We start from the raw sequence: 15,240 nt of genomic DNA on the forward strand, positions 1-15,240 counted from the left end.
GATCGCACTTGCATAGTAGATCAGACGCGACTATTTAACTGTCGGGAACTATACTAGCACTTTGCTTAATTACGTATTACTTTATTTAAATTTAGTTTTAATAATTTCTGCATTTAGTCGAAGTTCATTAAGAAACCAGAAAAAGAAATTGATGAAAATATACTTTTTTATTTCCCAACAAAAATATTCGTTTCTTATTAATTTATTATAATAAGGGCACATTTAAAGAGCTTTATCTAAAAGGTAAAAGGTCAAAAGGTCAAAGGTCAAACTTGATAGTTGTAATAGTACAAGAAGTATCTGTACATTTGAATTGTCATTTAGGTACATATCTACATTTTGTACAGCTCAAAAATTGAATTAATAATTAGTTTAAATGCAATATCACAGGCTTTTCTTTCCTACTGCTTTTTCAAGTCTTAAATCCGTGGTTTCATGCACAAGAAAACACTTGGAGTTTATAGTAGTGTTGCCGGAAAATATAGAGTCTATGGAATCCCAAAATCACTCATAAAATTGATTGTGAATTGAAACACAGGACAATGCTATCGGTTGTTAAAGTGTCTGTGAAAAGTTAGTGCGTACTTCACTGTGGCTTTGCCAAAGTCATTTAAAAACAGATTTTAGCCAAGCTTGTGTATTTAATCCTTAGTGTTATGACCTGTGCAAACTGCCATATTGCAACTTTTGATTTAACTTACTTGTTTGGTGATCACTGTATAAACTCGAAGCGAAACCTTTTCTATTAGATCTTAAAGATCTTTTCTTTTTATGATCAAAGGTGTCTTTGTCTTTACTATCGATATCACAATAGATTTTACGGTGATTATCCATTAATCGAATCGATTCTCCGCACTAATTTACGTTTAAGATTGTTGCCTGGGCGGGCCCTGTTGGGGAGGAGCGGGCGGCGCGGGTGCGGCGGGCGCGTCCGGCGGCTGCAGCGTGCGCGTGCGCCGCCGCGTGTAGTGCTGCCATAACAATATAGCCTGGTCGTCCATGAATTTACAAACCTGAAATACGAAAGATTTGTCTTTTTTTTGTTGTTCCGTACTACTGCAGTCGTATTTTTTCGACATTTTGCACAATAAATCAAAAACTAATATGGATAAAAATAAATAAAAATCTGTTTAGAATGTACAGGTAAAAGCCCTTTCATATGATATCCCACTTGGAATAGTGATCTTACTTTGAAAGTTGAAAATACTAATTATTTGTTCATGAAAACATTTTAATTTATTTTTTGTGATGTAACCACAAAGTAACGGGTTTTGTATTTATTCCTTTACTTGTGCTTATAAGACCTACCTACCTACCAAATTTCATGATTATAGGTCAACAGGAAGTACCGTATAGGTTTTCTAGCCAGACACGTCACACGACGGACAGACAGACAGGCAACTAAGTAATTCTATAAGGGTTCCTTTTTCCTTTTGAGGGACAGAACCCTAAAAATAATAATGAAGACAAAAACAAACCTGTGCTGATACACATTCTCTTCTAAAAGCTTCATGTTGTAGGAGCTCAAGGAAATGTAAGCACATTGGATACTTGAGATAACGAGCGTACTCTGGTTCACGCCAATACTGTAGATACTTCAGGTAATTGACAAATGGCTGTTCTTTCAGATAGCCTCGCTGCGCCAGAACTAAAACATTTACATAAACATAACGAAACTAAAACAGAACAAAAAAGCCATTTTTTTAATATACAGGGTTACAGGAAAATAGGACACGATCCCGTTAAGGGGTTATAGTACAGTACACGGAACTTTCACAGACAAGTAGAGGATTCATCAAGGAGTATTCATAGGCTACCGCCTTTCAAAAAACAGGAGTTGTGTTTTTCGACCTATGTACACCAAAATCTCCCAGATTTCTGAACCAACCTGTGTATCTTTTTTAATCAATAGAGAAACTTTGCTACATTGTCCCATAATAAATTTTTACAATCCTGATGCTGCAGGGTATCTGATAGATTACCATGCTAAGTTTCTAGGGGATTGCATCAAAATATCAAATTGACAAAAAATTACTTACAGTACCCGGCAGGCGATATCGACCTTTAGAAAGAGATAGCGGTTTCGTAGAGCGTTGTCTCTGTCGTTGAGGTTGACAATACTAGTTTGGAAGAACTAGCATGAAGCTGCCAGTTATATAAAAATCTTAAAACATTGAAGGTACTATGACTATTTAATTGCTAAATCAACTAGTAGTAATAGTTGGTTTTAAGTATTTATGCTTCAAATAGCTGGGACTTATATTTTGGTCATTATAACCGATATATCGTTATAAATGATGTTGTTAATAAACAGTTTTCACTGTATTTGCAACAAGAAGCTAACATGACATACAACAGACAACTATGTCTAAGAGCAGACAAAGAAACCCAGGATAAAAAAGAAGCTAATATACTTCATCATCATCATGATCAACTCATCGCCGGCTCGCTACAGAGCACGGGTCTCCTCTCAGAGTGAGAAGGGTTTGGCCATAGTCTACCACGCTGGCCATGTGCAAATTGGTAAGACTTCACACACCTTTGAGAACATTATGGAGGACTCTCAGGCATGCAGGTTTCCTCACTTTGAAAAATGTTTTCTTCTTTTTTTCTCACAATGTTTTCCTTCACCGTTAAAGCAAGTGATATTTTAACTCCGAAAAGTTAGAGGTGCGTGCCCGGGAATCGAACCCCGACCTCCGATTGGAAGGCATACGACCTAACCACTAGGCTATCACAGCTTATATAATATACTTACTATACTAATATTGCAAAAACTTTTTATCAAAACTCACAGTGTATGTAGTTAGGATTAGCCAGGCATTGTACAAATTCAAGCTCCACTTGAAATCGTATTCTATTCTGCTCTTCTGTTTCCATTACTGAAATAACACAATAAAAATAAAACAATCTGGAGGATAATAATCTATATTATTATACTACAAGATATCAGAGACATGGTCACTAACTATGGGCCTCACAAGAAAGCTCAGTCACTCAGCGGGCAATGAAGAGAGCTATGCAGAGTTTTATAGCAAAAGCAACTTAACACTCTTACATGATACTCCAGGATAACATAAAGGAGTTTTTAAACTGAATCACTATAGGGTTCATTTGGGATAAGCTATTTTTTTGTCAATTGTTTTTCTTTACAAGGGGTTGTAATGATAAGTCCAGCTGCTCGATAGTGACTATTTATTTTTATTCTACCTGCATGCACTTTTTATGTACTTAGTAATACGCATACAACATCTTTCCCCTAAAACAAACAAATTAAGAAACAATGGTATAAACTAAATCTAAAATACTAAAAATTAATAGAACTCCGCATATAGGTAATACTTAACTCTAATTAAACATACTTAGACTAAACATTATTTTCTATTAAAAAATGATGCTAGTTGTTTACGAGCCTTACGCGCTGCCGCTCGACCTTGACCTTTATCCGACCCACTAGGCGAGGCACTAGCCGACCGAAGACGAATCTCGTGGTCACTACCTTCACTGGACCAGTCAGTGCCACCGGCATATTCCTCTGCATCCCCGTGCAGGCTGGCACGGTCTGCATCATGGTCACTATCCCCCTTCTCATCGAAAGAAGCAGGAGGTGACTGACTAGCCGTCGGACAAAGTTCCGCCCGAATGAGGTGACGCCGGTTGCGTCTATATTTTCTGCCAGACCCATCGACAACAAAATATGATCGCGGCTGTGGCGTGGCAGCCTGTACCGTCATGCGACGCCGTTCAGTTTTACCATCCGCCATTATTACCTGTTCGCCTGGACTTAATTCCGGTAAATCACGCGCATGTCTGTCGTAATATTGTTTAGCGCGAAGTCGATTACGATTTATGTTGATGAAGTCGGAATCGTTATTCCTGTCCGGTTGCAACTTATCGGTATGAACCGGAAGCGTGGTATTCAATCGTCTGCCCATTAACAACTGAGCCGGTGAACTAACCCCATCACGCGGAGTTGCCCTAAAATTAAGCAGCCCGAGATAAAAATCAGATCCAGTCATTATTGACTTTTTTATAATGTTTTTCACAGTCTGAACCGCCCTTTCACTAAGCCCGTTAGCCTGTGCATAATTAGGTGAAGTGGTGGTGTGTTTGAAACACCAATCTAAACTAAACTGTCGAAACTCTTTCGATGAATACGAACTTCCGTTATCCGTTATGAGCTCAGAAACTACGCCATGCCTTGCAAACTGGTCTTTCATGGCTGTGATCACCACCCTCGAACTCGTGTTAGATATAGGACTAACTTCTATGAAGTTAGAAAAATAGTCTACAAGTATTAAGAAATATTTTTTACCAAAAACAAATATGTCCGAACCGACTTTTCTCCATGGCAAATTTGGAACTGTATGCGGAATCATGGACTCCCTAGCCGGCCTCGCGGCGTGCTCGGCGCACGCTATACACTCTCGTACCTTTCGCTCCACGTCGCGCGATATCCCGCTCCAAAACATGACGTCACGCGCGCGCCTTTTACAACGGTCAATGCCTAGGTGGCCTTCGTGTACGCGATCCAGCATTTCGCTCCTCAATTCACGCGGTATAAACACCAAGTTATCCTTAAACAAAACCCCGCCTACATATTCGAATGACGTTCTATAGGACCAATGCGCACGAACCAGACGATCTGCATCAGATCTATAACGCGGCCATCCATGCAATAAGTAATCAATTAAAATTTTGCACTCCGGATCTTTAACCGTCGCTTCCTTAACGCGTCGTAATTTATCGTCACTGTATGGTGCGTTATTTAAAAGAAAACACGCCTGTGCATCGACTTCCGATGAGACTTTATCGTGCATGGGTTCCGCCAGCGCCGCTCGAGATAACGTGTCGGTGTAGGCACCAGTCCGAAAGGGCGTGGGTTCGAATCCCACCGCTGTCACCATGTAATGATAAGTCCAGCTGCTCGATAGTGACTATTTATTTTTATTCTACCTGCATGCACTTTTTATGTACTTAGTAATACGCATACAACAGGGGTGTACATATTTAGTGATTTATGCATTAGTATAAATAGTTTTAGAAATGGATGCTGGAACTCCTCAATGAGTAACAGCTAATCAATGGCGATCCTGATTAGTATAATACTATAATGGGGCCGATTCGCTAGTACACAATCTCTAAACTAAACTAAATTAACAGGTCTAAATCTAGTGCTTTCCTTTTCCGCAAGCAACATTATGAAAGGGATAGCAATAGATTTAGACGTGATATTTTAGTTTAGTTTAGATATTGTGTACAAAGGAATTAGCCACAATAGCTTAGTAAGAAGTAAATTGGTGAAGTGCAATATAATCTAACTAGCTTGTGCTCGCGACTTCGTTCGCGTGGACTACACAATTTTCAAACCTCTATTTCACTCCCTAATTTTTCAAAAATCCTTTCTTAGCAGATGCCTACGTAATAATAGCTATCTGCATGAAAAATTTAAGCCCGATCCATCTAGTTAGTTTGAGCTGTGCGTTGATAGATTAGTCAGTCAGTCAGTCACCTTTTCCTTTTATATATTTAGATTTAATACATTCTTAAAGCATTCTTAATTATTTCATATTTCGTGTACTGTGGGATAAGCAATACATGCGAAGCCGGGGAAGTCTTGTTGCATAGGTACCTACCTTTTCCGGCCATCATCTTCAAGGCCGTTTACTTAATTTATTATCCTGTCCTATCCTATTCCAAATACTTAATTTATTATTCTATTCCAATCCAAATACTACTTATTTGTTGTTACCACCATACTTTGTTACCGTTTGTTACTTTAGCCCACAGATCACTATATGTACTGTACTCTGTGATCACTATATACTAATGTACTCTTTGTACTAGTCTATGTAGTAAAATCATGGACCTAGAACTAGTTTGTATTCTATGTCCATGCTTAGAGTAGGTTGAGTCTACCTTAGACCCACAGCTTAGACTCATAGGGGTGCAACCATAGATTATCTACTATATACTAGAGATAGATGTGCGACTCTAGATTTATTTTTCAAAGTTACGCGTGTGCTCACATCTAGAGGGCACTAAAAGCGCGCTAGGCGTGCGAGAGCGCGAAAATTTAAATGCTATTTAAATGTACTTTACTAGAATATTTTATATTTTTGAACATGTTTTAAAAAAACATCAATAATTCCATTAACGTTTGTTTAAAACATGTTTAAAAATATATATTACAAGACTGACTCTTTAAGATACTAAATTATAAAACACTATAGAAATAAGAAGGTTTTAAGGGTTTGTAAAATATTTTATTTTCATAAATTCGTAACTAGGTACATAAAATACATACCCAAATTCAAGACCCACGAGATTGTGAAATAGGTAACGCTCAAATCCAAAATTTTTGGTTATTTACTTTTCATAACTTTCATATTACTACCACAACTGGTGTATTTCAACGATCTTCAAACTGGTGATTGCAAATTTGATAATTCGTAACTATATATTATTTCATTAAATTTTAACCAAGTTTTCATGTTTTCGTGTGCTGTAGTAAATATTTATATTTCTGTTAAATTTATCTGACCCTGCTTTAATAACAGGACTCTGTAGTCTGTATTTCCTTTCACCACCTCGATAACTATATTCTAAGGATTGATTTAGTGACTCGATTCATGCCTGAACGATTGACCACGGCTACGGATTCCGGACTTGTTTTTGCTTTGTGAAATGATTTTTCTGTGAATATATTTGTGCAGAAAAATGCCACGGAGATCTCGATGTGTGTCTGGATGTGACTAATTCGGTAAGTATAAAATCAGCTTACTCGTAATCTAACTCAAAATTACTTCAATGAGTCAAACTCTATGCACCATTAAGGCACCATGAGCACATTAGGTATTTTATCATGATACTAGGTATATAGTTCCTGCGATTTCGTCCGCTCGAAAAAACTATTTTAGAAATCCCGTGAGAAGTCCAAATTTCGGGGATAAATGTGGCCTACAAGTTACAACCGTCTGATGCAAGCTATCTCTGTACCAAACAGATGATGACGACCACTTTGTCTACGTGGATTTAGGGTTTTTGGGAATCCCATGGGAACTGTTTGAGTTTTCCGTGACAAAAGAAGCCTATGTCCTTACCGGGATGCAAGTTATCTCTGTACTAACTTTCATCATAAACGGTTACACAAATTTACTGTAAAAAGCTAGCATACAGACAGGTTGACACACTTTTGCATTTATCATATTGCTATGGATTATTAACTACTAATTCTGTAAATTTTTTGTTTTGTAATTAAGTGTACTTACAACATTTGTTTTGAACTTTAGACTTAGTTATTTTTATATTATAGGTATCAGCTATCAACTAATTAAGTACAATAATAAAGTATAGACTAATGCATATTTTATGTTATTACTTTTTCAGATGTTTGCATGGCTTTCCAAAACCTGGCTACTCCTCTCTTTGAAACCATTTAAACAATGAAAAGAGATAGTAGGACAACATTTAGAAAGCAAGACTGATAATGAAATAATATATAGTTACGAATTATCAAATTTGCAATCACCAGTTTGAAGATCATTGAAATACACCAGTTGTGGTAATAATATGAAAGTTATGAAAAGTAAATAACCAAAAATTTTGGATTTGAGCGTTACCTATTTCACAATCTCGTGGGTCTTGAATTTGGGTATGTATTTTATGTACCTAGTTACGAATTTATGAAAATAAAATATTTTACAAAACCTTAAAACCTTTTTATTTCTATAGTGTTTTATAATTTAGTATCTTAAAGAGTCAGTCTTGTAATATATATTTTTAAACATGTTTTAAACAAACGTTAATGGAATTATTGATATTTTTTTAAAACATGTTCAAAAATATAAAATATTCTAGTAAAGTACATTTAAATAGCATTTAAATTTTCGCGCTCTCGCACGCCTAGCACGCTTTTAGTGCCCTCTAGATGTGAGCACACGCGTAACTTTGAAAAAGAAATCTAGAGTCGCACATCTATCTCTAGTATATAGTAGATAATCTATGGCTTAGACCTTAGAGTATTTAAACCTCAGAACAAGGACTATTATTAGAAGTAGCCCTATTGTGACACTTACTGTTAGAGCGAGATAGCTAAATACATTTAAGCTCTTATAAGAACGTGACAAAATGATTATGTTCTGTCCTTATCACCGTGGCAACTTTTTTGTTTGCCAAAATGTATTTAAGCAATGTAAGTGAGATTTTGGCAAGCAACGTGAAGTGAGGTTATTTTTTTATTTATTTTTTATTTTATTTATTTTATATCTAATTAGAACGGCAGTGCCACTTACACTAACAAGATGATTAATAATAAATTTAAATACAAATAAAGGTACAAGAAAAAAGACATAAAATACAAAACGAGAAAAGATCAAAGAATTTTGAATATGTACGCTGAGAACATTGAATGACATATTCATGCAATGCTCTCAGCGTACTTCAATAACTCCCGAACCAGTATTATAGACCCATCATTAAATGGTTATGTTGACTCAAGTATTGTAAATAAATAATTGATTCATTTTGTTGTAAATTTTTTTGAAGTTATTGTGCAATGGTGGGTTGCAGTATACTAGGCTACAATAGCCGAAGCGAATGTAAAATAGACGGAATAACATTTCACAAGTAAGTACCTCTGCTTGAGCGAGAGGGACTGAAGGGGCCACGCTACGCTAATTACTTATCTGGACATATCTGTGCTTTAAACCTACATACTCTTTGGTTGGAAACATGAAAATTGGCATTTGGAAACGTCAAAATATAGTAGATACCTAATCTATGCGTCAAACCCAAACGTCGGAAAACCCAAAGAGTATTGTAATCACTACGTTTGGAAAATCCATGAAAAACTAAACCAAGGATTCACTACTCACTATTAAATAAATTAATTTAACACAATACTCTTAACTCTGTGGGAAAAACTTAGGGAAAACCAAATAAAAAGGGGTGGGAGTGGTACTGTGTTGTATGGTCTACCGTCTAGAGATTGGTATTTGGTGCTGTCTTGGATGAAGTGAACTCAAGACTAGGAAAAGTCAAAGTCAATACAAAAGAAAGGTAATTTGTGAAAAAGTTTTTGATCTAGAAGTTAAATAGCTATAAAGGGACAGAGAGCACCTCCAAATCAAACAATGTCCGGAAATAGGTGTATCGTAAACTCGAACAATCTTTTCGAAGATGACGATGATGTCGACGACGCCACCTTTGTTAAAAGTTACAGACAAAGGTTCCCACCATCGCAGCCAAAGCCATCTCAGTCACCATACATAGCGGAACTAGAAAGACAAAGGCAAATAACATTACAGAAACAAAAAGAGATCGAACAGCGTACCGTCGATTCCTCTATAAGAAGTATAGGCTTATTACGTGAGTCAGAACAAATTGGCATTGCAACTGCAGAGGAGCTGGCCCGTCAACGCGAACAACTTGAAAATACAAACAAACGGCTAGATGATATTAACACGAATCTGACTTATAGTCAAAAGCATCTTAATGGTATCAAATCAGTTTTTTATGGATTCAAGAATTACCTATCTGGTAAATCTGATCAAACACCTCCTAAAAGTCAGATATCTCCAAGTTCGAGTGGCTCCAAAGTAGGCACAAGCGGCAGATTTGATGATACTATAACTTCTATGAGTGCCAGTGGTAGTGACAATTTTGGAAGCCATCCTAGCACTCGATTGCGTGGACTAGACTCGCAAGCCACAGCTGAACCAATACCCGATTCTCAGCGTATAAATAAAATATTGGATGAGAACTTAGATGAAATGGTTTCTCATATATCAAGACTTAAAGGGCTAGGAATGGCCCTTGGGGAAGAAATAACACAGCAAAATGAACTTATAGACAAAATTCATGACAAGGCTGATGATGCAGATATAAAGATTGGTCAGCAGAACAAGCAAATGAATAAGCTCTTAGGAAAATGATAACAGTTGCATTACTTGTTCAACATAACTCATGTGCATCATTATTTTGTAATTTGTTCATGTTTGTAAAGTATATTTTGGTGTTTATAAAATAAGGACTATTGTTATGAGTATACAGTTGTCTCACTAATCCAGCAATATTAAGAACCAGGAGGTGCTGGATTATTGGAATGTTCAGATTACTGGATTGTAAAGAAATATTTCAGATAGAACAAAGCATTTCGTAATGTTGTAATTTAATAAAGGAATATGTATCTATGACATACATATTTCTTCTACGCTTACATGAGCGCAGGAAGCAGTGTGGAGGGCGCAGGGGGAGGGTGACACTACTGGATTTGCTGAAGTACTGACGTACTGGATTAGTGAGACTACTGTACTTTTATTGGTATTAAGTCTAAAGACATAGTAAAATTAACATACCTAACTACCTACCAATTAAACAAAACTACTGTAATATCAATGCCAACCACTATTAGGACTGCTTATCTTTTAATTAAATACATTGCTTATCAAAATTTAAAAACTGTAGTTGAACACTCAATAATGATGTAAATTAGCTCCTAATTTTGTAAATGCTTCTATGTTAAAGTATATAATATTATAATATTTTTACTGTTTTATGTATGACTTTTGCTGTTTTATTTTTATAGATTATTATTTGTAGTGTAGAGATTGCTGGTTTTGGGGCAATAATTAATAATTTTTATCATTCCATTTTAAGTTTTCTAAAACTACTATTTTTTTATGTGAATATCATTAATTGTTATGAAGTGATTGGAATAGGTAGAGTATAAATACCTAAAAGTTCAGGAAGAGACAACATGGAGTTGTTAAAACCGCCAAATATATTATTTTTGTCGAATCCTGCAATACCAGTCTAGTATGATAATTGTGTTATATTCATTAATTGAGTAACAATATTATAAACATTTTTCTGGGATCTAGATAGGTAATTCTAAAATCCTGCAATTTTCGAATTACCTACAAAACTCTATAAACAAAAGCAGATGGTGTCTCAAATATTACATATTGTGTTCAATTATTTTTAGGTAGGTATCTATACTCTATTTAGATTGCTGATTATAAATAAACTAACCATAATTAACAGGCTGCAAGCAACTCAGCTTATATTGTTATCTTACTACTAATAATTAATAGCTATGAAATACCCAACTAGGAATAAATTGAAATATTTACTGCGAGCTATTTTCCTGATCAATTATGATGTAATATATCAAATATGTAAAAAAGGGTTGAAACCACATCAAATGACTTATCAGCGGTCAATAGCAATAAAAACGAAGTTTCAAAGCTTTTTTTATTTATTCAAATTCAAAACTTATAAGACCGCAGGTAATCAAAATCTTCATGGCTACTACAATAACTTTTTTGGCTAGCAAAACATTTCAACTATCACATTTTCAGTATTCATTTCTGTCTGTGCATTGTGAATCTTCCTGTGCTTTTGTAATACTCTCTTATTAGCTAATTTCTTACTGCAAATATCACATGAAACCTCTTGATTAGTATGAGATTCTTTATGAATTTTTAAACCAGAGGATGTAGCAAAACCTTTAAAACATACATCACATTTATGAGGTCTGTTCATGGTATGTGTGTGAGCAATATGAACTAACAAAGAATGCTTAGTAGCAAAACTTCTATTGCAATCTTTATGCATACACATAAATGGCCTTGGCTGCTCTTGACCCGTATGAATCAGTCTATGAACTCTTAAGTAAGATGCCCTTGTGTAGGATTTAGGACAATCTGGGCAAGCAAATTCTTTTAAACCAGAATGAATCTTCAAATGCATCATTAAGGTCGATTTTGCTGTAAATTTCTTTCCACATGTTACACAGACAAATAATTTACAATTGCTAGAATGTGCAACACGAAAGTGTTCTTTCAAAGATTGTCTTGATTTGTAAGTCTTATTACAAAATCCACATTTGAATTGGTTGACATTAATATGGGATGCCATGTGTTGTCTTAAACCACTTGATGTGTGGAAACTTTTACCACACTTAGGGCAAAGAAATCTACGGAAGTCACTATGTTTCGCCATATGATATCTCAGACTGTATATCCTAGTGAAAGATTTAGAGCACAAGCTGCATACATATCTCTTTTCACCTTCTTGCCGAGGAAGTCTCTCTGTTGAGGTTATTTCTGTTACAGGTGGCAAAGGTGTCACTTCCTTACTTTCAGCCACTTGGAGTCCAAAATTTACAACTGGGCGGTTACTGTATAGTGGTACATCATACTCATGATCTTGATACACAACATTTATATCAATAACATCCATATTATCAGCTCTTTGAAAATTGTTGGGCGTTGACTGTATACTAAATAAATGTGTTAGTGTCACATTTGCTCTTAAGCAATTGAGTTTGAAATTATAGGCGAGCAGAGCAGTAGAAACACACGAAGCGCACATTCCTTGAGGCCAATTTTCTTCATCATTATTCTAAACAAAAAAAAATTAGATGGTTAGGTTATTAAAATAATCTACATCAAGACAGAAAATGAGTAGGTAGGTATTTTAAATACTTACTTCTAAACAGTTGAGAAAAATAAGAATGTCAATAAGCTTTATTTTATTCATTTCATGATAAACTAAATCTTGTATGTTCATAAACATAGATGGATCGTTCGAATCATAATCCATGAGACATGTTCGACATATGTTTTTTGAAGTAGGTAAAATAGAATTAGTGAACTCCATGCTAATTGCTAAACCTTGTCCACTACCAAAATTCAAAATATAAAATGTTGGTTCTTGTTCTTCCCATGTTCTTCCATTCAAAGAGTAGGTAATCACTAGGTACCTACGTTTCTTCAATTTTTATCACAGATATTCCTTCTTTTCCTGCACCATCACAGACACCGATCACAGATTATCAAGATTTACCATTACCTTACCACAGATATACCAGATATGCAAGTTGCAACTAGCGTAGCGTGGCCCCGTCAGTCCCTCTTGCTCAAGCAGAGGTACTTACTTGTGAAATGTTATTTCATCTATTTTACGTTCGCTTCGGCTATTGTAGCCCAGTACACTGCAACCCACCATTCTCCAAATGTGTTCTGTGCCACCATTGCACAATAACTTCAAAAACAACAAAACAAATCAATTATTTCTTTAAAATACTTGAGTCAACATAACCTTTGTTTGTCAAGATCACACATACAAATACATCTTGACAAACAAAAAAAGTGGCCACGGTGATAAGGACAAAACATAATCATTTTGTCACGTTCTAATGTTACGCTTAAATGTATTTAGCTATCTCGCTCTAACAGTAAAAGTCACAATAAAAAAAATAGAAGTAGCCCACTTCTAAAGGTAATAGGGGTTAAATAAATTATGAAATTGCCGTTTTATTGTAAAAGGTACTTCGAATTGACATAGAACCTTCATGGTTTGAGATTTTTGAGTGAAACTTTTTACATACGGTAGGTACCTATGTAGTTCTTCTTTAAAAAATGTGCAACATTCGATTATCAACTTTCAGTTGTTTTTTTTATTCAGCTTAGACAATAAAGATGGATACTTCGAAAATTCATGTGATTTTTGAATACGAGTTCCGACGCGGAACTAACGCGGCAGAAACAGCTCGCAATATTAATGTTGCGTTTGGAGAGGAGACTGTTAATGAACGAACTGTGCGATTTTGGTTTAAACGCTTTCGTGATGGAAACTTCGATTTGAAGAACGAACCACGTGGAAGACCGCCCACACAGTTGAATAAGAATGATTTGAAAGAGATGGTGGAAGCCGATCCGAGCCAAACTACCCAGGAATTAGCGGCATGGTTTAACGTTACCTTACCAACAATATTGACTCATTTGCGTCAAATGAATAAAATTAAAAAATATGAAAAATGGGTGGCTCATGATTTGACTGATCTGCAGAAACTTGCGTTGCGTTGTGATTGAATCGATACAGAAATGAAGCAATATTGGATCGAATTGTGACATAATATGATGAAAAATGGATTCTTTACGATAATCGTAAGCGGAAAATGCAATGGCTGACCCCAGGTCAAACGCCGCAATAGTGTCCTAAAGCAAAGCTTACCAATAAAAAGGTAATGGTAACTGTTTAGTGGTCTCAGCGTGGTGTTATTCACTATAGCTTTCTCCGATCTGGTCAAGCACGGCAGATGTCTACTGCGCCGAACTCCGAACAATGATAGCGAAACTAGCAGTGAGACAGCCCCGACTTATGAATCGATCTTCACCATTATTGCTCCATGATAACGCGAGACCTCATACAGCACGAGAAACCGTTTAAACTCTACAGGAACTGCAATTAGAAACCATTCGTCACCCTCCGTATTCGCCAGACCTTGCTCCAACGGACTACCATTTTTTTCGTGATTTGGACAATTTTCTGCGTGATAAAAAGTTTTCTTCTCAGGAGGCAGTGCAAAATGCTTTCACACAGTTTGTCGAATCTAGATCACCAAAGTTCTATCGCAAAGGCATAAAAAATGAGATTCCTATTAGATGGCATGGCAGCAATGTATGTATAGATAATAATGGTAATTATTTTGATTAAATAAATATGTTAAATTAAAAAAAAACGAATTTTTATTTTTCAGTACAAAATAAAAATAAATTAAATAAAATAAAAATCCTTTAATTCGACCTTAAAACACGATCATAATTTGTTAGTAATAACACACGCCTTAAAAACTAATGTTAGTAATCTTATAACTAATTACCTTGGACGATCTAACCTAAAGGTTAGATCGTCCAAGCTAATTACCTAATCCTAATACTATATCTAAGACAGGCTTGATTAATTGTCAGCATGGCAATTTCATACTTTAACCCCTAATATTTATTCTGAGACCATTCTTAGGTATAGTCACGGTATAGTCCGAGGAGTAACTATTAATGGACTAGTATCACAGATCAACTCATATAGTATCGAAGAATTTCTAAGTACCTACTATGTACCTATAGTATATAGCTGAGCTTATAATATTATATATACCAATACCAATGTACTCTGTGGACTTTGGTACGGTCGGTGTATATAGTGATCTGTGGTGTTCTGTGCTGTGGGCAAAAACTTCCACGCTGTGGGTCATAGAGTAGGATGTATTAGGTATGTATATTGCTGTGGGTCTGGACACAGAGTACATTATATACCTATACTATACTGGGTCTGGAGCGGTGGTCTGGAGATATAGTAGATAATCTATGGTCTGGAGTCTGGACGTGGAGCATTCTGGTAGTATATAGTAGATAATCTATGATTCTGGTCGGTGGACGCCAGTATATATAA

At 35.8% G+C, this 15,240-nt stretch overlaps 3 protein-coding genes across 3 annotated transcripts; 1 reads left to right on the forward strand and 2 right to left on the reverse strand.

Annotated features, from left to right (window-relative positions):
- Positions 1–46: 46 nt before the first annotated feature.
- On the reverse strand, positions 47–5,807 carry MED31 (mediator complex subunit 31). The gene is made up of 4 exons (XM_034971697.2): positions 5,637–5,807; positions 2,796–2,882; positions 1,479–1,648; positions 47–1,013 (listed from the first exon to the last, which is right to left on the reverse strand). The coding sequence occupies exons 1-4, from the start codon at positions 5,650–5,652 to the stop codon at positions 867–869; spliced, it is 420 nt and encodes a 139-aa protein (XP_034827588.1). The 5' UTR covers positions 5,653–5,807; the 3' UTR covers positions 47–866.
- A 3,090-nt stretch (positions 5,808–8,897) lies between these two features.
- Positions 8,898–10,565, forward strand: Snap29 (Synaptosomal-associated protein 29kDa). The gene has a single exon (XM_034971696.2). The coding sequence runs from the start codon at positions 9,135–9,137 to the stop codon at positions 9,933–9,935; it is 801 nt and encodes a 266-aa protein (XP_034827587.1). The 5' UTR covers positions 8,898–9,134; the 3' UTR covers positions 9,936–10,565.
- Positions 10,566–11,247: 682 nt separating this feature from the next.
- On the reverse strand, positions 11,248–12,816 carry LOC117985351 (gastrula zinc finger protein XlCGF57.1-like). The gene is made up of 2 exons (XM_034972046.2): positions 12,496–12,816; positions 11,248–12,408 (listed from the first exon to the last, which is right to left on the reverse strand). The coding sequence occupies exons 1-2, from the start codon at positions 12,664–12,666 to the stop codon at positions 11,332–11,334; spliced, it is 1,248 nt and encodes a 415-aa protein (XP_034827937.1). The 5' UTR covers positions 12,667–12,816; the 3' UTR covers positions 11,248–11,331.
- Positions 12,817–15,240: the final 2,424 nt, after the last annotated feature.

Source organism: Maniola hyperantus, chromosome 9 (assembly GCF_902806685.2).
Source record: "Maniola hyperantus chromosome 9, iAphHyp1.2, whole genome shotgun sequence".
Lineage (NCBI taxonomy): Eukaryota > Metazoa > Arthropoda > Insecta > Lepidoptera > Nymphalidae > Maniola > Maniola hyperantus.